The sequence below is a fragment of the Melanotaenia boesemani genome, chromosome 3 (assembly GCF_017639745.1).
Source record: "Melanotaenia boesemani isolate fMelBoe1 chromosome 3, fMelBoe1.pri, whole genome shotgun sequence".
NCBI classification, from domain to species: domain Eukaryota; kingdom Metazoa; phylum Chordata; class Actinopteri; order Atheriniformes; family Melanotaeniidae; genus Melanotaenia; species Melanotaenia boesemani.
Genome location: NC_055684.1, coordinates 26,301,540 through 26,329,418, shown reverse-complemented (window position 1 = coordinate 26,329,418; position 27,879 = coordinate 26,301,540). Strand labels below are relative to the sequence as shown.

The following is a 27,879-nucleotide window of genomic DNA, read 5'->3' as shown; positions in this document are numbered from 1 at the left end:
CCATTGAGAAGAATGGTCCTTTAATGGCACTTCAAGTTATTTTGAAGGGGCTAAATGTTAATTATAAAGCTATACAGACTTCTATTACTCCGTCATTATGGGTCATCTGCAGCTCCACCAATGTAAAATCTCACAATGGAAAACTGTGCAAGCTTTAGCCCTAAATATGCTGAGAAAATATTACTTTCAAGCAGATCATTTCTCTGCAGCTGTGAAAGAGGCAGCATTGATCAGCAGTAATGGGGTTTAAGAAGAATGTATGAGCTGTGATGGAGTAAGGAAGAACAGCACATGAGTCAGGATGGAGTTGGAGCTATATTGCTGCCATGGCTGATCTTCCATCTAGATTGTCTTGGTATATGAGCACCACTCTCTTTTTCTTCCTTTTTTTTTTCCAACGTCTAAAGTACGAATGAATTTAGCCTTTGAGCAGAGAATGTCGGGATCAGAGGGAGTGGGATGGAGTCAAGGATTTTCAGTCTCTGGAATGATACCACTGTTCTAAAGGATATAAATCATGAATCAAGGCCAGTATCAGTGTACAGTTCTCCACATTTTGACTCATGGATCCAGATGTGTTGTTTCTGCATGGATTCCAGTCAGTAATTACCTCCTAGCTTCTGCCCACTGATGCCATTTCTTCCCTGTCATTACCTAGATGCCTGCATGCCAAGGCCAGGTGACAGGCAGGTGGGCCTGGCTGGTGCTGAACAGAGCCATGTTGCCCATTTTTGTCCTCCTGTGACAGAACCATCATCCAGCAGACTTAACATCTCAGCCAATGGGCTTTCTGTCCACTCACTAAAAGTTATAAGGAACATTTTCCACTGACAGTGAACCACTGCTATTGCAGATGGTCTCTTATTTCAAATATCATTATTGCATTTCACATAATAATTTGTGAGCTCTTGTTTAATCTGATAAGCCTAATTAATATCTATCTAATTTCATGCTGCATGAATTATTAACCCATAAGAGCCCGATGTGACATATTTGTCACATCCAGTTTCTGAGACATTTTGCTTCAATTTATGGTATAAAGTTTACTTACTTGTCTTCTGTCCCCTAATAGATACCCAGAAGCAGAAATTCACATTATAATATTTTTAATATATCACATGGTAATAAATGGTTGATATTCCCCTTAAAAAATGTTAATTTTTTTGTTACATTTTGTTAAAGGGCCAAATAAAGACCTCATATTTAAAAAATTGGACTTTTCTTACCATTTTTTCATGGGTGGGGCCTTAACGGGTAAAAAAAAAAAAAAAAAAAACAATGCTACATTTTTTTCATATAGGACATGTACAATGATGCTGTCTTTATTTATTTAGTTATTCTATTTTTATCTATTCTATAAAATATTTATAAAATAACATGTCATATTTATATCACATAAATATTCTAAAATAATAAAGCTATATCATTTCTTGTCCTGTTTGTCATTGAGGCAAACTTGGTAATTACAATGTATGCATATATATTAAATTTTAATATATTCTAATTTAATATACAGTGAGTGGCAGTGTATTGGAGGTCTCACTAATGTTTAGTGAAGTGGATAATCATCCACACCCATGCATATACTAGAAAACAGCCTTTAAACAGGTGTGAATTGTAGTGGATATTATGCATCAAGGGGTTAAGAGGATAAACAAAAGCAAATTTTAAATATCTTAGAATTCAGATATGGGTTGAAATCACAAAGTTAACCACTTCTAATATGGGCCATGCTCCAGCTCTAGTCATTTTTTTCCAGTAAATCTATCATACAAACAGAGAAACCAGCCAAATAAAATAACCACATAACCTAAAGCTCTGAGTCTAGCAGTCAAAAACAGTACTGCACAGCAGAGTCAATCAACAGTGAGTTCACCTTGTTCAGCATGTCTGCCAATCAAACCATTGACCTTGTGGTTGGAAAACAAATGCTCTATGGTCTGTGTCTCAGATGAAAGTTTTGTTTTGTCATCAGCTTTATATAGTTACCAAAGTCACAATATAGGCACAAGGAGGTGAAAAGACATAAAATGTGTTAAAATGATGTGAAATGTCTCTACAAGTGGTGTGCTAGCACACATTTAGATTGTTTTCTATTTTTAATTACATATACACTGTTTTTGTTTGAGACTGTTAGTTCAAAGAAGCAATCAATAGCAATAAAGGTTAATAAAATTCACTGACTAAGTTCAGTAATCATTAGACGAACATTTGAGCTAAATATAGACTTTTTCAGTATACTGCTGAGGGTAATCGGAAGCACATGAGTTAATCTGTCTATAGGACCCTATTTATCATCCAAGTATACATTTTTAAGTGGTAATTTTTTTGTTGTAATGAGTAAATAAATTTAAACTCTGTGCATACTTTCAGTCTTTTCTTAGCCATTAAATACCAGAGAGCGAAAATATTCATCATGTATGTCACGATAAGCATGTTTGCACTATCACAAATATTTGTGTGACAATATCGACGATCATGATAAAGCCTGATATGTGTGTGTTGCTGGGGTGTCCACACTGAAGTGTAATAGAGGATCCAAGTGAGAGTACATTAAAGCAGCAATATTCAAAGCCACCACACTCTTACAACACTCCAAAAATAAATCTAAAAGAAATGCATTATACAGGGAATGAACGCAACGTTTTCTGTGTTGTGATGATTGTATTTTGTTCCTTTTGTAACAGTCCGGTAAAGGAGTCTCATTGGAATTCATGAAATAGTTTTATCATGGCACAGCACTGTAAATTCAATGCATTAACTGTGCCGGTGGGGCTAACTCTCTCAGGAGATTGTGTTTATGCACCCTGACCCATTTGAGAAAGTGTTGTGCATTAAATTTAAATTGGAGGAATTATCATACATTTGAGAGACATGCAAAAGCTAAATGTAACATGAAACATGGAGATGCTTGGGCTCTTTTCATGTCACATGAAACGCTTTGTGTGACGTTATTAGTAGCTGTCCAGAGTGTGTTGATGCTCCACTGTGTTCTGATGTGAACTGTGCTTACTGGCCACGTTGTACAGTGCTGATACATAATGACTGGTATATATACAATATATTTTCCTTTATGTGAATTTCCTAATAGTGAGAGCTTTGATATAAATGCATCATGTAGAGGCAATGTGAGGAAACTAACCGCAGGATAATGGGAGAACTGTATATAAGACAAAGAGAGTAGTAGAGTGTGTGTATGTGTGTGTGTGTGGATTTGTATCGTGCTGATGGGCTTATTATTTTATGGACTGCTGCTCTCTTAGTGCTCCTGTGGATGTGGCAGGCGAATAAAGATTGAATTAAGATAAAAATATAGGAGGAGGGCTCCCAGAGAGCCTGCAGGAAAAAGAGATGTTGTCTGCTGCTTATTTATTCCACTTTGTGTTGATTATTGGAAGTGTTAGTAGCAAGATTTGCATTTCCATATTTCTGGTTATGCCTAAGATGAAGTTGTATTTTAGTTCATATTCCCCCCGCCCATTTTCCTTTTGATAATAAATCATTCATTTTGGTTAACAACAATTACAACAATTCTGACGTGCCTTTACACCTTTGCTTAATTTAATACTCCTCTGCACAAACAATGCCACCGTCTTCTGCCTCAGCTTGCAACTGAAAAATAGTGAAGAAAATGAAAGGAGCAGACAAAGCTCAGGGCTGTGGATATTGGGTGTAATGTTTAAAGGAGCCTCAGCTTCAAGAAACTGACCAGCAATCATAATATTTATAACGAGGTTCGATTGGCTTTTTGAAGAAATCAATATGTGATATAGCCAACATGCTGTTGTGAAGCAGGGTGGTAATGGGATCTTTGCAACGCTTGGCTAACAGGACTCCATGCCTATCTCTGGTTATTCCTCTCTTCATTTTTTACATTCTCCTCTTTGCCTTTTTATTACTCTCTGCTTTGATTCCCCTGATGAAATGAACAGACGTTATAATGGACAAATGTTAATAATTAATGTCAGAGCGATTGGAGACAATTAAGTGTGTTGACTGGACCATTAATTTTCTTGAGGATGTTGGTGGGGAACCAGAAGGGGGGAAAAGCCATCTGTAGAGGCAGGCGGACACCTGATTCCTTCATTCTTTGTTGTTTTTTTTTTTTTCCTATGTTTGAAGGACCAGCCCCGTCACCCATGCTACTATCACTCTAAAACTACATGTCCATGATATAACAAACTGGGGAGGAACTGTGGCTGCTATATATTCTCTATGCCCACATGAACATACATTTTTCAATATATCCAATTATATTTCTAACCTACGGCTTGACATTACATGTTAAATTTAGTACATTTGTCATTGTCTTACATTACCGTTTATTGCCACGCTCCATTTCTCAGAAAAAAATGACACCTTACATAAAGTCTTGGTTGATAATTGACAGTTAACTTGTTGAAGAAAGCAATAATCTTGTATCATGGATGAAAGGCTATACAGGGCTCTGACGTGCTTCAGTCAGAAATACACTACCAAAGCAGACTTGCACCTGCTGTTGGAAAAAAAAACCTCACTCAGGTGGTTGAATCTTTGTCTTAAAAGACATATCAAAATTTTTATTTTCAAAACACGAGTATTAAAAACTGTCGATTTAGTCAAGGTAAAAGAGAAGGAAAATCAGCTTTAAAGTTCAATTTTAGGCTAGAGAGATGCATAAGGGACGTTCATCTTAGCATCTTATGTAACCGCTTATGTTGTTATTTATTCCACTGTGCCTATGACGGATGCTCATATCTACTGCTGTCACAAAGGTACACATTATGGGCTTACCGAACCCAAGCTCTCAGTTTTTGTGAAGCACGTGATTGACTGACCTCTCCAGAGAACATCAGTCAGGGAGACAGCATGTTAGACTATAATCACACAAGTCTGACCTGACACATCATGACACCGCCTTCCACAGCCCCACCACTCAGCTCTGCTTTGACACAAGTTGCTAAGCAACAGGATACAGGAATGTCTAAGACTCCAACATGAGGAAAAGCTCAATAAAATGACAGTGACAAACATGGAGGACCAGGGAGGTGACAAGGTGTCCCTTTGCACAAAAATACACCTCTTCCTCTGTCTAACCTCATCACAAATGCTGTTGCCGTTTGCAGCCCCTCTCATCCTTTTCATCTTTTGTTCCTTCCTGTCTCCAGCAAGAGTCTTCCAGTCACAACACGAGTAAGAGAATTCAACTCTGGTGTTTTTTGGGAACTGAGCTGACAGATCACAGACAGGATCAATGTTTTAACTTGTCTTTCTGCATACTAGTTTGTGTTTACAGCATTTTACATGTCCATAGTGTTGCCTTAAGTGACAGTGCAACACAAGGGAGACTTTTGTCTGCTGTTCACTTAATTAAGTTGTCAGGGAACACCTTGTTAGTCTCGTGGTAGTAGAAACACTGAGGTGTTAGGCAACAGTTATGAACATTTTTAACTTATTAAAGAACATTTTGTGCAATGTAAATGGAAATTGAACATGTCACTTTGCAAATAAATCCACATTCACTCTCACACTCTCAGAATATTTGCCTGAATTAAAATTATTTATAATTTACCATATATCCATTTATTCTTTGCACTGTAAATGGATGCAATCTTTTAATGAGTGTTAACCTTATTAATGACATGTTTTTAAGTGGCACTTTTTAACAGTGTTATGGAATCTAAATCTATTTTGTTTTGATATTCAGTTATATTGTATTTAATTCATTTGGGAAGTACTGGTTAATATGGACAGGAGTATTTTCCATGACTGGACCTTTAAACTTCACTTGTGAGTGACTTCAATTTACCATTAATTATTGCCACATTCAGCCTATGTCAAGTTATTCAGATTTCACATTTGAGAACTTGAGTTCACACAACCTTAAATCACAAATCGAGGCCTCTGCTGCTCTTGTTTGTTTAGTTTATTTAGTCTGAGCTTGTTGACTTCATATGCCAGGTTGGCCTGACCTCAAACAGCCACTCAATTTGAGCTGGATGAAGACCAAGATGAAAAATGGGGTCAGGTCTAATCAACATTGCTGTCATGATTATGTCCAGTTCACTCCAACCTGTAACCAGGCAACAGGCAGGGCTACCACAAAGCCAATGTGACAGTTGCAGGTAGATTGTAAGTGGAAAGGTGGACAGGAAGCTTGGAGTGGTGAAAGGGGTGAATTAGTTGAAACAGGTTATTTTTTCCAGCCTGACTTTTAGAGCATGTTTCTTTGCAATGTGTCGCATATCAATGTTGATTAAGAAAAAATATGCTTCTCTTTACATTAAACAATATTCTTTTTAAATTCTGAGCTGGAAGGAGCACATGATATGCACAAAGAAAAATAAAAACTGCAGAGGATTACTGACTGGACTGAAAAGTTAAAACTGTTTCCTTGTAAATGTAGCTGTATTCAAACAGCTTTTGTATTAAATGATAAAAATGTTGCTCTTTAGTCAGTACATAGAATAACCTATCTACACACTGAATACAGGCTTTACTTTTTTACTTGGAAAATAATTATGAAGATTATAAAAATGAAAAGACCTCAAATTATTTTCAATATAACAATAAAAGGCAAATGGACACGCACTGTTGCCTCCATTATAATAGACTAATTAAAATCTGAAGGTGTTCACAGTGTGTGTTTAGACGGATCACAGTTTGTCACAGTTTCAAGACAGCAGGACAGAGCTGCACTGCAGCACAGGTGTTGCACTGAAAAGTTATATCTCTGCAGTTTCAACACTTTTAATTTGATGTTGGAGCTGATGTTTGGGTTTATTGATTTCCTTTGAGAAAAAAAATCCTGCTCTTACTGCTCAAATAGACCATCAAAACTTAATGTGATTTGTGATGCACATGTGCAAGCACTCTGGTGACAGAGATTTATAAAACCTTGATTTCAGGTGCCCAAACTGAACAGTAGCAAATAAAGATGAAAATATAATACTTGAGATCAAACAATGTCTGAAACCAATCACATCTGTCCAGAGGAGGGTTTATTATACATGTTACAGGGTGTTTAGAAGATGTGGTCGCCATCTGACGTTAAAATAAAGAGTGCATTAATACAATACTAAGCAAATAGGAGGTTCAGAATTCTACATCTTTGAAGGAACTCACAGAGGCAAAAATACTGAAAAAACATTGCGAATAGCTTTGTGCCCACACAAAGCTGTGGCTGTGTGTTTGGTAAATTAGATCCACCTACACTAACTGAATCTAATACCAGTAACAATAACAATAATGACAGTAATCAGCATGATATTCAATTTATAACAGATAACAAACAACATTTCATTAAAATAACTTTTAAATTAGGAAGGTTACAGCATATGATTTAGACAAGATATGTGGAAGCAATGCCCATCAGCATCTAGAGTATGTATACCTTCACAGGGTAAGGGAGTAGGGTTTGTGCATTTCACACTGGCCAGCAACTTACATCCAGCAGCAAAGGACTGACCTGTTATACATCACACACTTTAGTAAATCTTAGAGGAAGTGTTAATAAATTTATTCTCATTTATTCTCTTATTAACAAATTAATATTATCATAGGTGTGTTTTTTCCTAATGATATTAATCACGCTTTTATCATAGAGGTCATGAACTCCAGGGAGGCATTAGTCCACACTGTATAGTGGAAATTTAGGAGAAATGTCTAGGTCAACCAGAGTTTAGTCTTGCAAAAGGAAATCTGTATGCTTGCGTGTATGTGCTTCTATTTCTGCTTTGTAGAAAACAGGAAGCCAGTACCGGATGGTGCCATGAGGAACTTGCGATCAGAGGATCTATGTGATTCTCCTCAGCAACTGCACTGTCAGGAAACTGATGTCTAAGAAGGAGGAGTATGTATGAGTGTGTATCTTTAAAAGGTTCAAGGGAATGAAAGTCGAGGTTCTGACTGGGTACAGACGGCAGACCTCGTATATGTGTGTTTGTTAGGGCTAGATAACAGAACCCAGAGACTCTGTTGCACATTCTCATACTATTGTAATCAATAAATTGTCAACTAAAGAGAATACGCAGTAGGAAGACCTTAAGAAGAGAGCTAAATAGAAATTAGGAGGGAACAGTACCTGGTTAACTGGAATAGATGGAAATTAGTACCTGCCTAATTAATACTGTGGGAAGAAGTACCCGTTCTTTTACTACTTGTGCATTTTTAAGTTTTTCTCCAACAGAAGTCAGACCATTATAAGGTTTAGTCATTATAAATGTACTTTGTTTATTTTGTACTTTATATTAAAGTCACGCTTTTCAAAAACAAACTTAACATACGCCTCTAACATTTAACTGGAAGCTGGCCTGATATTATTGTGAGAAGCAATAAGTCAGGTTTGTAAAGTTTCTGAGCAAAAAAATACACAACAGAACAATCAAGTGATACAAGATAATACCAGCGTCTTTCCTGCTGTCACCACTTGTGTTTGGGAATATTTAAAGTTTGCAAATGTAGGAAATAAATGCTACTGACAATGGTTTCAGTCTTCTGATATTGTGAGGGTATTAAACTAAAATGACTATATACAATCTAAGTATACACACCTTATTGACCCATGGTCCTGATAAAGTCACTTACCATGGTCTTCTGCGGACATCGTACAGGTCAATCTTGTTGGGTGCCCTCCATGGAGTGGCTGGAAAGAGACAGAAATATGTTTTGCCTCACACTGTGCACTGTAGGATGTTTTAGATCAGATTAGATCAAAGTAATCATAATTTCATTCAGTCTGTTGAGTTACTTGTACAGCCACCTGATAAGAAATTGCCAATGTCCTGCAGCTTAGATCTCCTAGGGTCAATTTAAACTTTATCTTGCTGTAAGTTATAATGCAGACTGTTGACTCAGTCCCCTGCCGCCTACCTGGGTAGTACCGTGTCACTCCTGTGGCACTGCCAAACACCTGCCAGCGCAGAGAGTTGTCCTCCCGCCAGTTTTCAATGAAGACTCTCTCCAGTGCTTGGGTCCAGTTTAATTCATTTAGGATGACAGGGGCTATAGGAAAACACACAAAGAGAAACACATGCAATAAGGTTTGATAGTAAAGTGGCACTAACATTTACAAGAAATTAAAATTCACAATGTCACCCAAAATAGATAAATCAATGTATTTTTTAGCTGTAGGAAGATTCTACTTACTTTTCATCACACAATTGTATGTAATTCTACTTTACCACTCATTCACTTACAAAGACACAAGAAACATTTTGTCATTAACTGATAAAATAGCAGAAAGAAAAAACATAGCACTTGGTTTTTCTCTGCCAAATGTTGACTTCCTTTGCCTAACAACCTTGTCTGCGCCAGTACAAGGAAGATAAGTACATCAGGATGGATGTATGCAGGCGGCTTGGCCGGCGGTAGCCGTCTGAGCATGGCATTAGTCTAATCTGTGTGATCTCTGTGGAGCGCAGAGAAGAGATCACCTTGAAGGAGGGTCACACCGCATGTCACTCGCAGCATGCGCAGAAAAGAGGCCACAGCTGAATTTGTCATAGCAGCGTAATATAAATTATTTCTTCAAATGTTCAGGGGGTCCTGTGTTAGAGGATTTGTGGGTACTTGCAGAAAAAGGTGAAAGGAAACAAGAAGAAGCATCGCTCTGTTCCCACAAACAGAGCCAAATGCACTGATATGTGTGTTTTAAGTTAGAATATATAATCACAGATATCTCAGATGTGAGTGGTAAATAGACTGATAGTTATGGAAAGAAACATTCATCATCTGGCCAACCATAAGTGGAACAATGCACAGCAGGTGGTGGAAAAAACAATTACATCATCAATATGTGTCTATTCTATCACAATTTGCTCTTTTGTAACTTGTATTTGCATGGTCCTTGTTTTTCTTCCACTTGCAATCTGAATGATTCTATTCTTACACATCCTTTCTGTGCGACACAATAAGCAAGCACACACACTGAAACACACATACAAATACAAACTAAAACGCTTTCAATCTGTGTTTAATAGGCTAAGCTGAAGTCAGAAGATGGAGAGCGCAATCAGAGGTTTAATAGCCACCTGATTAAAGAGGAAACAAGACGAGGCACTGAGCTGCAGAGAACTTCACTTGCTTCTCTGATTTAATTACACAGCCATCCATAGCCAGACAACCCCCGAACCAACAAGTCCAGTTTTTTCTCAACCTTGTGCTTGAATTTCACACCAATAAACAATCATGATCTCTTTTTCCCCATGCTTTTCAATTACTGCTAAGTCTTTGACAGTAGTTTACAGGTAGAAAATACTAAACTTTCCACCTCTCACACTGTTAAGTAAAGGAAGCTTAAAACATTGTTTACACAATGTAACTTTACATCAGATATAGTTTCAATCTTTCATGTGAAACTGGAGCTCAAATATAAACCAAGTATTATTACTCTCTGTTGTGCTGTAAAAAATGAATGCAAAGCAACATGCACACACAGGCCTAACAGCAGTACTAAGCAGTGTCTGGAGGACAGGAGTTTATGAAAGCTAAATTGCTGCCATCACCAAGGGAAGCTCCTCTGCATATTTTTCTCAAAATTCATGGACATGAGTACAAAGGAGAAATGGGGAGCATAGAGGCAGTCACACAAGTCAGGGTAAATGTAAAAACCCATCTGGGGAGGGGTGTGATTGATGGAAAGAAACACAGAAATTAACACGAATGAGCGGCTGCTTTCACAGCAAGGAAAAAGGCAATTTCTCGCCCATGAGGGCAGAGGAAGGAGAAGAAAAAAACCCCCAAAAAACAGAAAAACATACACATAACACAAACTAGAAAATCAAAATAGAATACATAATACAATCCTTCTTTCCAAATTATATACTTTACAAGAGAAACATTTCTCAGCTGATTTGAAACAATTTAGTTGTTTGTGTTGAAATAGTTAAATATGTCATGTATTAATATTATTATTAGTATTATTAATATTCAATGTTTTCTTAAAACCAGCAGTTAGGATGCACATCGCACTCTGAGTGCTTTTTTGTTGTCGGATATGTGGCAGAAGATTGTATTTACAATTCTGTAGCTTTTTTGTTGTAAATAAGAAAGTTACATCAGCTATTAAAAAATTATATATTTATATATATTTCCATGGTGTCTGCCCTTGATTATTTGGCAAAAGGAAATCTGTAATGCAACCATAACATTTTCGGTAGCATTATGTTGATTCTACCCAATTCTACCCAAACCTCTCTGCCACTAAGATTAGGATTAAAAGCATTAACTATAATACCATGAAAATCATGGTTGAGAGGCGATGCCTCTGGTAGCAAAAAATATGGAGAAAAAAAAAAAAAATCTATCTGATGTTACTGATGTTCTACTTCTAATACATTAAAGTTTTGCTTTCTTCTTAATTTAAAGTAGATTTATGTTTTTTTTTCTTTTTTTAAAGCAATTCATTGAATAAAACTGCAGTAAAGGGAAATAGATGATAAAGCCTGCGATGGACTGGCGAACTGTCCAGAGTTTACTCTTCCTCTTAGCTAGTGGGATAGGCTGAGTAATCAGATTACAGTAATAATCTGATCTGACACATCTACATGCGTTTCTAAAATATGATATATGAAAGATTGTTGTATACATTTATCAGTCCATTACTAGATGTATTTCAGAGTACTTATGTGCATGATGATGTCACTTCCTGTTAGTTTCAAAACATTATTCTCCTTATTTTTTAAGTGTGTGTGATCATTTTCCAGCCTTACATTTAGAATTTTTTTTATCATCAGGTGTCCAGAAACAAAGTTATTATGAGAGTTGTTTTTTTTTTAAATCTGAATTTTGCATTTGCTCTCTGCAAAAGAACCCTATTTGAGACAGAAGCAACAAAGCCAACCTTTGAATTGTGTATATAAAGATCTCATCAAGCGTTGATATGTCAGGTAAGAGTAGTGTCACTGTTGTCACCAGAAAATTACATCCCAAAATTCTGACCTTCCTTGATGCAGAAGTTGCGGATTACTCTTAAAGCAAAAGCGCCACTGATTGTATAAAATCCATTCCATAATATCATAATTACAAATGTCATTATCACTCATAACAGTGTTATTTGTCAAGACTCTAAGCTACAGGAACAATGTGACAAGTCAAGCTGGAGACAGAAATTAGCTCATCGCTTCTCTGAGATTTCTATCATGAATTTCTAAACTTGCTGCATTCACTTCCATGACCCTGAGGCATTTTAGTGAAACCAGCAGCTACATTTTACTCATGCTTTGTGGGGATTATCAGGGATCCAAAGCATGCTTTTCAATTTCATCTGGGCTGTGCACTACTCTCTGGTCAAAGAGACAATCTGATTAATGTGTAAAAAAAAAAAAAGTATTATCCTTTGAGCAGGAGCTATCACAGCAGGTTACTGCAGAGACAGTTTGTGTGAAAAGAAGTCATGGGTGCGCTTATCTGGGGAGGCACTGGGTCTGTAATGATAGCTGTCCCAGTTAAGGCAAGGTCAAAAAGACATTCTAAAGCCTCTATTTAAAACGAGCACTATTTTAGCTAGCTTAATTAACATTATGGTATTAATCAATTTTTAGTAAAAAGACCATATTACTTCTTGGTATATCTATGACTAACCTAGCCTAGTGGCTGTGATATGATTGCTACCTTCTCTGCATGTGTATCCTTATTCCCACCTCTGAGTTGGTCACCGTAGGTCTCAGAATAAAAGCTGATAAGCAACTTAACGGAGTGCATGTGTTTGTATGCCGCCAGCTGAAATGAAACCAGCCACCTCCCGTCAGGCTAATTCAGCCAACACAGACACACACACAAACCTATATTTGCACGCAGTAACACATATCTGCAGGTGATCTCTGCAGAAAAACCAGCACATCAGAGATAAGGGAACACAGCAAACTAATTCTCTTTGATTTATTTAGCTAGGATATGCTGTGACTTCTCTGGACAGTTGATAAAAAGACAAATTTCCCCTGAGGGGGAAATATGCTCACACTGTCAGACAGGGCCTAAGAGTGCTGCGCTGGCCTCATCTTTCACCTGAAATGCGCCTCTCTCTGATATCTTTAAAAGGTAATTCATCAGCGCACCACTCCCCTGACAGTTAGAGCACCCTTGGCTTTACCCCTTTATGGAGCAAGACTGCACGCCAAGTAGGGAAACAATTATGAGCGGGATTTATGGAGCATCCCTGTGTGAGACCATTCCTCAGCTCCCCTCATCCCAACCTCTACCCTGTGACCCCCACCCCTCAACCCCAATGTAAACACATTTCTCACATTGATGTACCTCAGATTAAGATCTGTGCCTTTACAGAAACGAGTAAATGCCTTTACTGTACACAGATAGCAGAGACGCAGCACTATAATAAGTCATGATGGAACACAAGTGGTCCCTCGTAAGAAATCCATAATGCTAATGGAGCTAAACCTATTAGCCGAATCCCTTTGAAGAGTCATAACCATTAACGCTGCCATTGACATAAAGAGCTTACATATTCTATGGTTAAAACAGAGTAACTAAAGGGTGGTGGTGTTGAGTCCCAAAGATGACTTTACTTTATTACAGATATGTACAGTTTGCATTAAAAAAAGTGAGTTAGTATTTAAATTTAAAACCTTTATGGGTTCAGATAACACATTTAACAGAATTTGGTAAACACTGTTTTAAGTCTGTGAATGCCTTTAAAATCATTAACATGCTTTCTTATTTAACCTTGTGGTATTCACCACATTGTAGGCTTATTTTAATATTTCCACTTATTTAGTCATTCAACTCATTTGTCTATTGCTTCCAGCTCAAAACAATGAAGACAAAGAGAATTTTCTTTGTAGTGCTCACAGCTTTGAACAGTGAGATCTGCAAATTTCTACAGCAATGTGTATTTTCGGCAACAGAGTTCAAGTGCCGCCAGATATTTCTGAAGACTTCAGTTTCAAATAAAACAAACACGAAACTTGATAAAGCAACAGCTTCCTCCACAGTTCAAAATCCTCGCACACCAGCAACTCCGATTCTTCTGCATGTTTCACCTTCTTCTCTTCCTCTCCTGTTGTCAGCACAGTTCACTCTCCATCCCTCCCTCTGCTGTCCTGCTTCCTTTCTGTCTCTCCTTCTTTTCTTCAGGGCTGATTTTGAGCCTAGCTGAGTGTTAAAGAGCCTGAACCCTAAACCTTTCATCTTACAGAGGAAGCGGCAGCAACAGGACCTGGCAGCATTTCACACAACCAGACAATTTCTTTGCTTTTTCAGAGAGAAACCTGTCTTTTCATAGCTTGGTTTGAAGAAAATAGCAGTGGCTTTCCAGTGCTTTACATCCAAATTTGCAAGTTAGTACAACATTAAAAGTAGAAGAAAAAAAAAGAGAAATAAAGAACAATTTCTGTATCCAAAACATCAACTAATAAGGTACTAAATTAATGTGAGCCGTTATAACAGTGTCAGAAAAAAAACTATTTAATATAATTTTAATAAGAGTGTATTTGCCACTGAAGACCTCACATCAGCTAAATGGAAATGTTAAACTGTGAAGGTGGGAGACAAATGCAAAATTCTCAGAGGACAGATGATAATTCAATATACAGAAGGCCAAATAGAGGGGCGAGCTCTCACTATACCTCCTGGGTGCTCCTCCAAATACTTTTCTAATTAAAGAAGAGCAGTAAATAACAAACACACAAAATGTAATTTGTGAGCCTGGTGGTGAGTGAAGTGGAGTTTGCTGTGCTGACTGTTCTAATTAGTGTGCCAGTAAATGATAGTGCCCCTTCACTGGGCACACACTATAGGGGTTGGATGGGTGAGGGGGCAAAGAAAAAGATGGAGTCTGTGAAGTCGAGAATGAAAGAAGCACAGCCTGCAGTGTTTATATAATTTTTCTTCTCCTTTGGTTCAACTTTAAATCCCTTTCTCTTTTTCCACATTCTCCATTTTCACAAATCACTTTTGCCTTTTTTTTTTTTTTTCCACACATTTAAATCTGGTTTGATGTTGAGAAGGGCTGAGTTGATCTCCTGTGTGGTGTGAGTTCGTTGACAGGGAAGCTTCCTCTGCTGAAGGCAATGTGTGAAATGAATACTACATGTGTACAAACGCACACACATTTACTTACTGATGGATGAAAATGACACTTTACATTTCGCTGATGCAAGTCTGAAAATGCTTGCCACTTTCGCATAACAAATGCAGAATTTTAGTGCAGAGGTGAAAAAAAGAGGTGAAGTCATTAACTGCAGCCAAAGAAGAGGTAAAAAGAAATAAAATAAAAAAAATTAAATAAATTCTTTTCCTTTTTGTAAAACAGGCCTGGGCTTTGCTAAAGTTGCCTTTGTCCCTCCAGTTGCAGGGGAGCTCTTGAAGTCATTTTAAAGAAGCTACATCAGAGGCTGTTTGAATCAAATGAAACCCAGCAGATGCAAATCTTTCTATTCTCTTCAGATCTCATACACACTCCACTGACTTTATCTATTGTATCTGTTGCACTCAGAATCCCCACAGCACATAAAATACACTGGTTACAATTTGCTCTTTATAGAGGTGAACTGAATGATTTTTGCCTAGAGCTTCCTGGAGGGGAACCAGAACCACACAACAGAGAGCTGCAACAACATAAAAACTGACTTTCAAAGCGCTATTACATGAGCTTAATGATAGTTTACACATTAAATTCAGGATTTGTTTCCTCTGTTGTTGAATCAAGTCCTATAATTAAATTGTTTTTAGCCCACACTACGGACCTGCAAAGCATAACATTTTCCATTAATTACTTGCTTTTTTTTTGACAGGTAGTAAACAACAACATTCAGGATTTTCTTGTATTTGGTTCTCGGGGCTGAAATTTACATCACTAAGAGATAGCAATGTAGCTCAAGGAATGTATCAGAAACCTCTTTTATGTTTACACTCAACAACTCTTTTTGCAGATGTGGCACGCAGCTGTTTTCAAACATAAAGCTAAAAACATGACCAGCTGTGTGTTGTCTGCCCAAACGGGAGGTCAACAAAATTAGCAACTAGCTGCTGAAAGAACCAGATATTTTACTCAGGAGTTGGAAAAAATACCATTGAGAGGGGTAATATTTAGCATGTCTTTGAAATATTCAGTTGTTACCTAACAATATGGCCTGATCAGCTAGAAGGGATACTATGCATGTTGAATTCACCAACAAGGTAGCGTCTGGGAAGTAAGTGAAAACATAAAACACAGAAATTCAACTCAAAAATGATCATATGCTGCAGAAAATGTAATGTGAATCTAACAAATCTGAAACGAGCAGTGGCTAAACTACCAAGTGTAGGAAGTGGTGGGACGGATGACTGTTTTCCGTCAGTGTGAGAACGAAGGATGGGTTGTGTGGGTTAATCACCCAATACAAAAAAAAGAAAAAAGAAAAAAAGAAACATTAAGCTCTGCTCTTTCATCTGCACATACAGTTGCCCGGTTGTAGCCATTCATTTTTGATAAGAAAGTTCCTTGCTGTGTCTGACAACAATAGCAAACTGACAACATGACGTTAGGCCGCTGGAGAAAAAGCCCCATGCAGCGGATTTAAACTTCACATTTAATGAAAGAACTTCCCCCATTCAATGTCTGTTTCCTTTTATTCCCTGCTGGGACCAGTGGCTGCATATTCTCATACAAACACAAATGTATTCCCACACTTTACACTATACACTCATAATTATCACCTTTTAATAAATGACTGATTAATAGCACCCAATGAGTTCAACATTTAATGTACACGCAAATGTGGAACGACCCTGTATGGATTTGTATTCTCAATGAATATGAACTTGGTATTAGAAAAATTAAAGTAAATCTACAAAAGTCGCCAGACTACTTTGTGTTGTTTGACCATTCTCATACTTTTTGGAGATTGTATTCTCAGAGCTTTTCCTCTACAATTATTCTCAAGACTAAAATTATTACTTGAAATAATAAAATCTGGTCCTTCATAAACGAAACCACCCACATCACTTTATTCCCCTGTGGCCGTGTTGTGATGTCCATTTTGTAATAAGCAATAATAATTAGATGAAAACTCTATGAATGTTTGACCCAAGCTAATTAGAAAGTTTGCAGACTTGGCTACAGGAATCAGCAGTGGGATAATGAATCATAAAATGGTTCATTACTGCACTCAGAGAACACTCTCACTCTCAATAAACGGACATGGGCCTAGCAGAGAAATCAGACTAAAACGCACACATCACCTCATTTAGCTGCTGAAAAAATCCAAATTGTTTATTTTAAATCTGGAATATTTTTTTTTCTGTTATTAAAGTGTCTTCTCTTTCTTGTCACCTGTTTTCTTTCCATCTGTCCCTCTATTATTGCTTCTCTGTGCATGGAAGCACATTCTGATGTTACTATGAAACCATGCTCAGAGTTCTTAGAAAACAGTCAATTTATTCAGAGCTGAAGCAACCTACATAAATCAAAGCAAGATACTTTCACTACACAAGGTAACAAAGTGCAACAAACGGCATAGACTTAAAACTGTTGAACATTTTTCTGTGTTTTGGACTTTGTGCTGTTCTTCCAACTATTTTCTTTTCCCTGAGAATTGAAGAAGTTATCTGACCTCTCATGCTGCCCTTTCTTCAGTAATCCTAAACCCACAGATATACTGGAGATCTGGACCCTTCAAGACCCAAAGGACAACAATCTGCCCAAATTCGTTTCCTCCAACATCCTCTTGACATAAGCAAGACATCCAGATAATAATCCCACTCTACCATCTCTCAAACTAATGTAACCACTGCATGAACCTGATGTAATGCATATTAGCAAATTAAGTTAAAAATGCTCCAAGAAACGAGGTTGCCTGCTCCCACCAGCAGCTCACCTTCTGGAGGGAAGTCTGCTTCCATCTGGACTTACTTCCTAGGACCCTTCTCCCTCCCCACTCTCTCACATACCCATGTAGGGTGCTGGGAGGCTCTTCTGGAGTCTTGAGGCTCTGGGCCCTGCGGTCTGGTCGCCCTGGATAGCTGGTGTCTGCCGATCTTGGCCTGTAAACTGTGACAGCGGGGGGTTGTGGCCTTCCTCTGCTGCCCTCTGGGTGGTCTTTGTGGTAGGGTGGCTTGGGTTTGTGCTCCGGGATTGCTGCTGATTGCTAGGGTCTCTGGGCCGCCCTAGTCTGCCTCTGGCCTCCGTAGAGGCGTGGTCACATTTGTAAGATCACACTAATCTCTGCTCAATCCTCATTCCTCATACTCTACATGCTGGCACAGTCACTGAGTTGTCCACTGGCCTGTACACTAATAGCTAGTTTTAGGTTTAGGTTTTTTTTTTTTTTTTGAGTTTGTATCTGGTAACTTTGGTTGCTATTTTTTTTATTTATATTTTGTTGTTGATTTGGTTATTTTTTAGAAACTCTTGATGATTGTCAGCTTTGTTGTCACATTATTACACACAAAATAAAGCCATAGGAAGGGTCGCTGCATTCTATCTGCTGTATCTTTGTCTCCTTTTTCTTATTTCTGCTTTTCTTATTGCTTCTTTTCACTGTCCTCCTCTTTTTTCTGTCCCCTCCGGTCAGGTTCAGCAAGATTACAAAGATTCCATAATTCAAAATAAATAAATAAGATTAAATAAATAAAAAAAATCTGATTATCAAGAGGAGCTTTATACCATAAAGCTCTCCTTGGCAAAGCAAATTTGTTTGGCTCAACACAGCAGCCAGGCCATCATTCTGCTTGCTACAATGCTGGACAGGGCAAGTTAAAAACATGCTCCAATGTAGTATTTTAGACTCCATCTAAACCAGAAAATTCAAGGATGTTTTCCCTTAATTAATACACCTGTGTTGGATTTAGGCAGGGTACAACATAGACAGGTCACCAGTCTGTCGCAGGGCCAACACAGATAGGCAAACAACCATTCACATGCACACTCTCTCCTAGGGAGAATTTAGAATAACTATCACTAACCTATCATGCATGTCTTTGGACGGTGGAAGGAAGCCGGAGAACCCAGAGAGAACCCACGCATACACAGGGAGAACATGCAAACTCCACACAGAAAGGCCACCACCCCCCAGGTTCGAACCTCCCCCCAGCCGAGGCAATTTTTGAGAGGTTTTTCAAAATGTAGGCTTTTCCATTACCGTTTTTTATTGCAGTATTTAGGGTTTGTGCAATTCTAGGGGTAATGGAAACGCATTTTGTGTGTATGTGTGCTAACTGTGGTGGACACAGAGAGCAGGCACAGCTATGACATGCCATTATGTAAATCAGATAAATATCATCAGACTGTTTGATAAAAGGACGAAGTGTAAACCTGTTTTAGAGGAAATTTGACTTTAAATGACCACAACACATGTGTGGTGACATTACCTCCTGTTGCTGAACGTGACAGTGCCCGTTAGCATTGGCTGCTAATATGAGTGCTGCGGTCTTAGCGTTAGTTGCTAATGTGAGCGGTAATACACTGCAAATGACTTTATAGATCTATACTGTTGAATAAAAACAGCTGAACTTGACATTATATCGGCAAGTGAAGCTGATTTTGGGTGGAGGAAACACAGAAAATCAGTTGTGTGTGTATATATGCTAAGATTTCGCCGAGCCTCGGTAGGTCACGCTAAATCATGTTACCGGAAATGGGAACACTTAAAAAAAATCTATGTTTAGCTTTTAAAATAGTTGCAAAATCAATAAACATGAATGATGGAGGCAAAACGAAAAAAAAAAAAAAAATGAAACGTTTCATCTTTACTTTAATTATTTCTCCTTCTCTCCTCATTTCTCCCATCATTCTGCTCTGCAAAATTTTCTGTCTGTTTCAACTCACGGGACCAATCCTGCATGAAGGTGTGGTTAACTGTCTTCAACCAATGGGAACATTGGATTAATTTAGCTTTTTAGCAGAAGGTCAGACATCTGTTAATCTATAAAATTCCAAAGCATGGCTTTTTAGGTGTGTGTTTCTTCACCTTGCTGGATCTTTTTGTCCCACCAGAATTTGCTATGAGAATTCTTGTACATTTGTGCATCATATTATTTAATTGCTTATTTAGCAACGTTTAAAACACATCAAACATGTTCATGTTGGCACAAAATCTGCAGTTGACAATCTCAGCACAGCAGAACACGCAATGGGAGCTTACTAAACAACATCAATAGTAAACATTTTCCACACAGCAGAGGAGAAAAAAACAACTCCATGCACTGTGCCACTCTACTCCTTTAGACTCCACCGAGCTCAATCAAGAGTTCTTTATTCTCTGACTCATATCCTCAGACAGGGGAACCAGAGCTGCCACAAAATGGCTCTGGGAACAATGTGAACGCCTGATTGCTCTATTGTGAGTTAGAGTTGGCCTTTGACATCTCCTCCTGAACCAAGAGTGTCTAATTCTGAAAAGATTTGTCTGGAGACACAGTTGGAGGGCATTGTTACAGACAGGTGCCATACACTGCCTGTTCTACAAAGAAAAAGGAAGAACAAGACAATAATGGAGGGAAAAAAAAACATCACAGTAAAAAAGTCTGTCTGTCTGCACGTGCTCTGCTTTTTAAGTCTGTCAGAGAGTGTCCAAAAGCTTAAAGGTGGATAACAGAGGGAGCATGCCAAGAGAAGGTACATGTGTTCCCTTTTGTATATTTGACAGCTGCATACTAAGAAGGGTGTTATATCTGCATGCTAGCACGGTGCCAGGCAGGAAAGGCAGGGTCCACGTGCAGGGGATACAAGCCCCACACAAAAAAAGAAAAAAATTACAGTGAAGTTCTGGCAGTAGAGAGTATCTGTCACCTGAAATCATGTTAGTGTACTAAAGCGCTGGCTGATATCAAAGGAGGCAAAGAGTTACTGAGAGGAGAGAGGTCAAGTCAGAACAGAGGACTGTCATCCAGCCATGATCCAGCACTGTGCTTGAAAACTCACATAAAAGCGCTGGTGACCCCATTACTCTAGCTAGTTGCTTTCATTATGAAAAAATAAATGAATAAATCCCAGTCTTGGGTCACTTTATTCGAAGGAAGAAATCACAAATTTGAACATTTCCACCATAATGAACTGCAACTTACAGCCTTTGTATATGTCTGTAGGAATCTGGACTGCGCTGGAAGAGTAGTTTACTTTGTTTTTAAAATTGGGATCATCCACAAACTCCAGCTCCAAAGAGGTTGAGGTCTCCAGGGGGACTTCCTCTTCTCCATCCTCTGTCTGCTGAAACACACATGCATACACGGCACACACAAATCTGAGTTAGCATACAATAAGAAATGGATAGAAAAAAAACAGACTAAACACAAAAGCTACATTCTTCCCATACTGTGGTTTTTAGAGAACATGTTTGTAAACAGTGTATCATCTTCCTTCCTGACTCCTGGTATTTGGAAAATGTTAAACTCAGTAATTGCAATTACTCTGCCCGCTGTCTTCCGTCGGATTGGGTGGTTCTGTTCTCTCCTTCTCATCAGAGAACAACAGCAGGTATCAAAGCAAACACCAAACAGAGATACGGACTCATTAGTAGCTGTGATGACTATCACAAACACATTAGGTGCTAGATGAATTAACCCCACCAGTAACTAAAGAATTGGCCCTCTTAATCACTGTTTTGATCCCCTCCCATATGAAAATAAGCTTATTTCATAACATCTTGCTTACAACCATATTCTGACCACTGTAAATTATTAGAAAAACCAACGCATTTATGGTATTGTGGAAGTGACAGATATCATAGAAAATCAGAGTATGAAACAGTATGAAAAGGAAAATTTGACATTTAAGTCTTTAATCTTGATAAGTTATCAATGTGGTACAATCTGTGTCTGTTCCCACAGGATTATACGATTGGAAGACTGGGAAAAATGGCAGTTAGAAATAACCCTGCTGGCTGACTCAGTTTATTAGCTATTATTTGATAATAAAATGTGGTAAAAAAAAAAAGAAAAGAAAAGAAAAGATGAATTCTTGGAAAACTTTAGGTAGTAGGCCATTGAAAAGTAAAAACATATACTGACTGAATTTCCTTTTGTTCAAACAGCACAGCAGCACAGGGATAATTCTACTATTCAGTTTTCCTATCAGCTATCTCAGACTTATATATATGTATATATATATGTATAAATGTCTTAGATCATCCTCATGTATTAGGACATAAAATCTTAATTTTGTGTCTAAATTGAGGCAAATATGAAGCAGCATGGGTTAATTGGATCTGACATGACTGAAAACTGTTTGTTTTCTAAAGAATCTGAATCAAAACCCCACGTCCACTAAGGAACCTGATTGATGGGCCGAGTATAATTGACTATTAAAATGCAATTACAAACTGTTGTGAGGACGAGCCAGGGGATTATTACCCTGGAGCCCCGTTATAAGAAAACAGAAGACTCAGTGTTGTGACAGAAACCAGCTCATGTCCAAATTTTTATTTATACAACTTGTGTAGTATCAGAGTGTCACCAAAAATGAGCACTGATATATCAGACATGAATTTGTACTTCAATGGTGAACAACCAGTTGATTTACAATTATTCCAAATGTTTTGGCCTCATGAGTAAAGTGCATAGCAATACAGCTGAAGCGTTTATTATTAAATTTAATTGTATTTTTAAATTAAATCTTGGCAGAAGGGCATCACACTTAACTTGAAAACAATAACAAAAAGGCAAAGAAATGAACAGCTGCAGCACTTAACTATATTTTCTGTGTCAAATGAGCACCAGACAGTCTGTGTGAAGGACTAAAAGGCTCAGAGAAAGAAGCACATCTGACTGACACCCTGTCTGATGCACCGTGTATATCTGGATTCTTTGTATCATACTTTATTCATTTTGGAGGAAATTGTTAAATATTGAGCGACAGGCTAAAGTACATTGCATTTTTTGTAAAAAGGCATAATTTGTTTTAAACTCATTTTCTGTTTCTATTTGACTTACATAGCGGTGATTACAAAACTAAAGAAAGATATCACTGATTTAAGATTAAATAAATTAATTAACAAATAAATAAAACTAATTACTTCATTACTGGATTGCTGTTACACACCAGACTTGAAAAGGTTTGATGATGAGTTTGATTTGAACTCAGAAGTTGGAATTTTAAAGTTTTTTGTTACAAAAAATGAACTACAGTGAATCCCCTCATGTCAGATCTCCTATTAACATACCACAACTTCAAAATACAAAATAAGTCATGAAAGTCGCAGTAAAAAAAAAAACAATTTGCACATGTCAGTAAACACTATACTACATATTTTGTGTGTGCAAAATACACTGCCCTGCCCCAAAAATGTTGCCACCAAAAAAAAAGAAGAAGAAAAAAAAAAAAAAGCACATACTAATATTTCATTGGACCGCCTTTAGCTTTGATTATGGCACACATTCAATCACTGGAATACATCAAGCAGAGAAAACATATCAGGAGATTTTAGAAAGTGCTAAAATTGGGTTAAGAACCATCCAACGCATTATTAAAAATTGGAAAGATAGTGGAGAAAGATCATTTTCGAAAAAATGTGGATGGAAAAAAATTTAAAATGATGGTGATCTGTGGTCACTTTGGTGAAATCTAATCAAAGAAAAAGTAGAGCTCAAGGCTATGTTTAATAGTGATAGTAAGAACATTTCCACAAGCACAATGTGAAGGGAACTCAAGGGATTGGGACTAAACAACTGTGTAGCCATAAGAAAACCACTAATTAGTGAGGCTAAGCGAAGAAAAAGGCTTCAGTTTGATAGGAAGCATAAAGATTGGGCTCTGGAGATGGAAGAAGGTCATGTGATCTGATGAGGCCAGATTTACCCTGATACCTGAATATACTGAACGAGCAGGTTTTTCCATTAACAATTTTTTTTCTTCCCGGATGGCATGGCCATATTCCAAGGCGACAATGCCAGGATTCATTGGGCTCAATGTGTGAAGGAGTGGTTCAGGGAGCAGAGACATCATTTTCACACATGGATTGGCCTCCACTGAGTCCAGACCTGAACCCCACTGAGAATCTCGGTGACGTGCTGGAGAAGGCTTTGCGCAGTGGTTGGACCCATCAATACAAGAACTTGGTGAAAAATTAATGCAACACTGGATGGAAATAAATCTTGTGACACTGCAGAAAGTTATCAAAACAATATCATAGCAAATGCTGCCATAATCAAAGCTAAAGGCGGTCCAACAAAATATTAGAGTGTATGGCTTTAATTTTTAAATGTTTTTTTTGGGTGGGGACTTTTTTTGGCCAGGCAGTGTTAAACATAATGCTTTGTTATAGGCTTGTATTCCTTATAATAACTTGTGGGGTAAGTTAGCACAACAATAACCAAATGCTTCTGGTATTCCATCCTCCAACTGGAAAATGGTCAACTCGGTTGTGATGTCATTCCCAGTTCCTAGCTCCAACTTCCAAACAAAACACTGTTCAAGATTATCCAGTAACAGTGAAGCTAAAAAGATAAAGACTGCAGAACTATCTGTGAGGTGTTTGTTTATAACTCAGTGTTCTGTCAGTGTCAGTTCTCAAGCTTTTTTTTTTAAACATTCCTCCAGAAGAGCCCAATCATAATTAACCAAAGCAGTGTCTAATTACAAGCTAAAAAAATCCACACAAGAAAGACTGATTGGTTCATTTTCCTCAGCCATCCACCACCTGTTTTGCTCGATTCATTACCCAATTTGTTAATTTTATCTCCCCTTTCTCAAGGCTTAATTGAAGGCTGAAGAGGCCAGAAATGACATTTTGAAGCTTCTTTAATTCTCACCCTCAGCTGACTAGGTCAACCTGTAACATGTCATTTTTGACCCTGTGTATGTTTCAAATGAAAGAAAGCACCGATTCTGTAACAAAGATGGAGTCCTTCAAACAAATAAGAATTAGTTTGTGGATGGGAACTTTGATAAGTAGCTGTTTAAAATATTTAACACGTAGTTTCAACTTGAAAAGAGCTGAAAAGCAGTAAAAATCTATTTTGATTGAACAGTATAATAATCAGACTCCTAATAATGCATTTCATGCTTTTGATGGTTGTCCCACAAGTAAATTACTACCTAGAGATGTGACTGACAATATTTTTTCTACCAGACAGATTAATGTACTGCATTTAAAAAGGGTGGCGAAAGCAGACCAAAGAGGACCTTCTTGTTTACAGAGATTTTCTTGATTGATCTTTGCTGAAACAAATGTATGAATCTTTTCACATTGTGTGCCTTTTAAAAATACATATAATCTAACCCTTTATCTGGTGAACATTGAATTCATAACATACCACTTTTCAGAAAAATCATTGTGTCAAACAGACACAACAGGAGGCTGTTGAACAAACCTGAAAAAGACCAAAGAAAAAGCTCTTCCCCCTCAAGACTGGGATGAACATAAGACATGCTTTAGCACATTACATTGCACTTTTAAATCAAGGGTACAATGACAAAAGGAGAAATTAACAGGGTATAGCGTACAAGAGGATAAAGAGCCTGCCAATGACTTAACTTGACTTGAAACTAATTTTGTGTGACATCATCCAAATAGTAAGGGATTTTACTTGAGCAGCAGAGCTTTACTGATGAGTCATTGAGGGAAAGCAGGAAACGGGAACGCTGGTAGGCTACTGGCGTGGTTTCAGAGAGGAATGACCTCCTCTTGACTTCTGCTGTTGGTTAGGGTTGGTGATGTGTGGGTCAGAGGTGTGTCACTGGCTCGGCCTCGATGTGCCATGTTAATGATGACCGATATTCTCCAATTAGTTGTGCTGACAAGCCCTAAAGTGCTGTGTCATTAATCATGAGAGTGGCATGCACAAAGAGAAAATCACACCATGATTTATTGCTCCTCTGCTTCACTTTCTCATTCTCTTTCCCATCTTTTTGTGCTCTGTTGATCTAAAAGGGATTCTTCCACTCCTCCTTGAAACTTAATAAATCAGCCCATGTGGGTTCTGAAGGCACCCTATCCTGAGGAGAAACTACAGGCTGCAACCAGAATGAGACCAATGACTTGTGGAGCTTATCTGAGGGAAAATGCGGTTTATATTATTTATTGTGAATGACATGCATGAAGGAAATTCTTCCCCACTGTTTAGGTCTGATGTGTCTTGAAGGATATAGCCCTGTAACACCCTGCAGTCCAGCTTCGCCTCTAACAGTTATTCCCAGAGAAAAAGAGACATCTCCAGAAACTACACCAGGGAGGACAAGTGAATGCACTACCTCATGCATGTCGGCCTGCCCGCGTTCTATCACACCAACTCACCATACAGCAGTGTCACCTCACTAACGCACACAGACAGCGCAAGATCCGATGACCAGAGGGAGGAAGGGCATCAACACCGTGTAGGCCTGGGGGAGGGATGGGGAGGGCTTGCAGGAAATGGTGGAAGGGGTGAGTAGGAAGTGGATCGGGCAGGATTTGGCGGGTTACGGCAGGCAGATAGGGGAGAGGGAAGCAGTCCGTACTGTACTCACATAGTCTGAATCCGCTTTGGAATCGTAGTATGAAATGGCATTCTCCTGTGCAGAAAAGAAAAGTAAGAAGAAAGATGAGAGAAGATATAGCGGTGCTTTCATCAGCCCCAACCTGTGGTGGAAAGCTAGAGTCATGGTTATATTCAATCACACTGTTCAGCATGAGAATATAATCAGCATCACAGAACACAGGAGAGGTAGTGTGATGTGAAATGACTAATGACAAGGCGACAAGATACTGAAGAATGTAAGGCATCTGAGCATGTTTTTTAATAAGATGTGGTGCATGTGGAACGTCTTAACTTGTGTTTTAAACACAAGTTAGAATCTTTTCTCATGTTATGGAAAACTGTATTTATGTGGCACCATGGTATATGCTCAGACAGTTTGCAGTGATAGCAGAATAAACCCAAAATCTTCCTCTCTGTGGGAGTCTTATCAACCTCAGCTGCTTGTGTTTGCAGCCCAGGAAAATAACTCTCACAGGAGGGTAGACACAACAAAAAAAAACAAAAAACAAAAAGCAAAAACAAATTAATAAAAGAGAAGAATGAAAATTTGAGCCATTGTGTTACAATATTTTACTCTAATTAATCGGTTAAGTTTTCAGCTACCAGCTGAAGCCACAGATTCATCCTCGCACCGCCAAGCTTTTACACTTTATCCGCCCCCTATCCAGGATGTTACCCTCCTGTGTCTTCTTCTCCTTTCAGCTGGTGTCCTTATCTCCTATGGAGGCAGGAGCGAGGGTGGGCAGGGGCTGCATGCAGCAAGTAGTGTCCCTGTGGCCTGTCTCATTATTATGAGGAGGCTGGCCGAGGATGCACTCTCAAGGGCATCGCAGTGACTGCCTCACCCTCACTAGAAGAGCTGTGGTCACGGTCTGACGAAGAGGAAGGCTAAGAGAGAATCTTCTGTTCAAGTGTCCTAAGGCTTATACTACTCAGTCTTTTTTTCTCAGCTTCACTATTGTTCTATCTTTATTTTATGTTAACATGCACTAAACATGAAAACACACCGATGGACAGGCATCTAACGTCTCAGTAAAAAACCTGTAACAACCCATAGCCAAGCTCTTGGTTGGTCTCTAGTGCTATTCAGCAAGTTGGGGATCAACTCAGTCTCGGATAACTCAGTGAAGAGGAACAGTATGATCAAAACTTAAACTGACACCAAACACAGGGAACAGACTGTATCTTTAGAAATGACAAAGGACAAGGCATAGAGGGAGCAGATTCTGCCCCTCTGACACATCTCAACTTACCAGCACACCCTCTGCCTTCAGCTCTGAAGAGATCAAGAGTGGGGATGGAAGAAAGTAGCAGAGTGGAGGGATCAGAGCAGATCGGTCAGGGAGTACACTGGGTTAAGTTGGAGGTAAAGGATGGAAGCTCAGGTTGGGCTGATATGAAGGGATGAATTGAGAGAAAAGAGATGGATGGTGGTGGAGAATGTAGTGGGGTGGGGGGCTAAAAATAGCCTCTGCAGAGAGAGGGGAAAAATGGCGTGAGAGAGACAATGTT

At 38.4% G+C, this 27,879-nt stretch overlaps 1 protein-coding gene across 5 annotated transcripts in view; it reads right to left on the bottom strand.

Moving 5' to 3' along the window:
• Positions 1-27,879, bottom strand: part of cacna2d2a (calcium channel, voltage-dependent, alpha 2/delta subunit 2a) — a 156,824-nt gene that overhangs the window by 32,135 nt on the left and 96,810 nt on the right. For 2 of the 5 annotated variants that reach the window (XM_041981457.1, XM_041981459.1), the window contains exons 5-8: positions 26,357-26,401; positions 20,980-21,121; positions 8,851-8,982; positions 8,566-8,623 (exon numbers count right to left, since the gene is read on the bottom strand). In XM_041981457.1, the coding sequence (XP_041837391.1) occupies positions 8,566-8,623; positions 8,851-8,982; positions 20,980-21,121; positions 26,357-26,401 (377 nt within the window). The remainder of the gene's footprint in view (positions 1-8,565; positions 8,624-8,850; positions 8,983-20,979; positions 21,122-26,356; positions 26,402-27,879) is intronic. The other 3 variants (XM_041981458.1, XM_041981460.1, XM_041981461.1) reach the window with 2 other exon arrangements.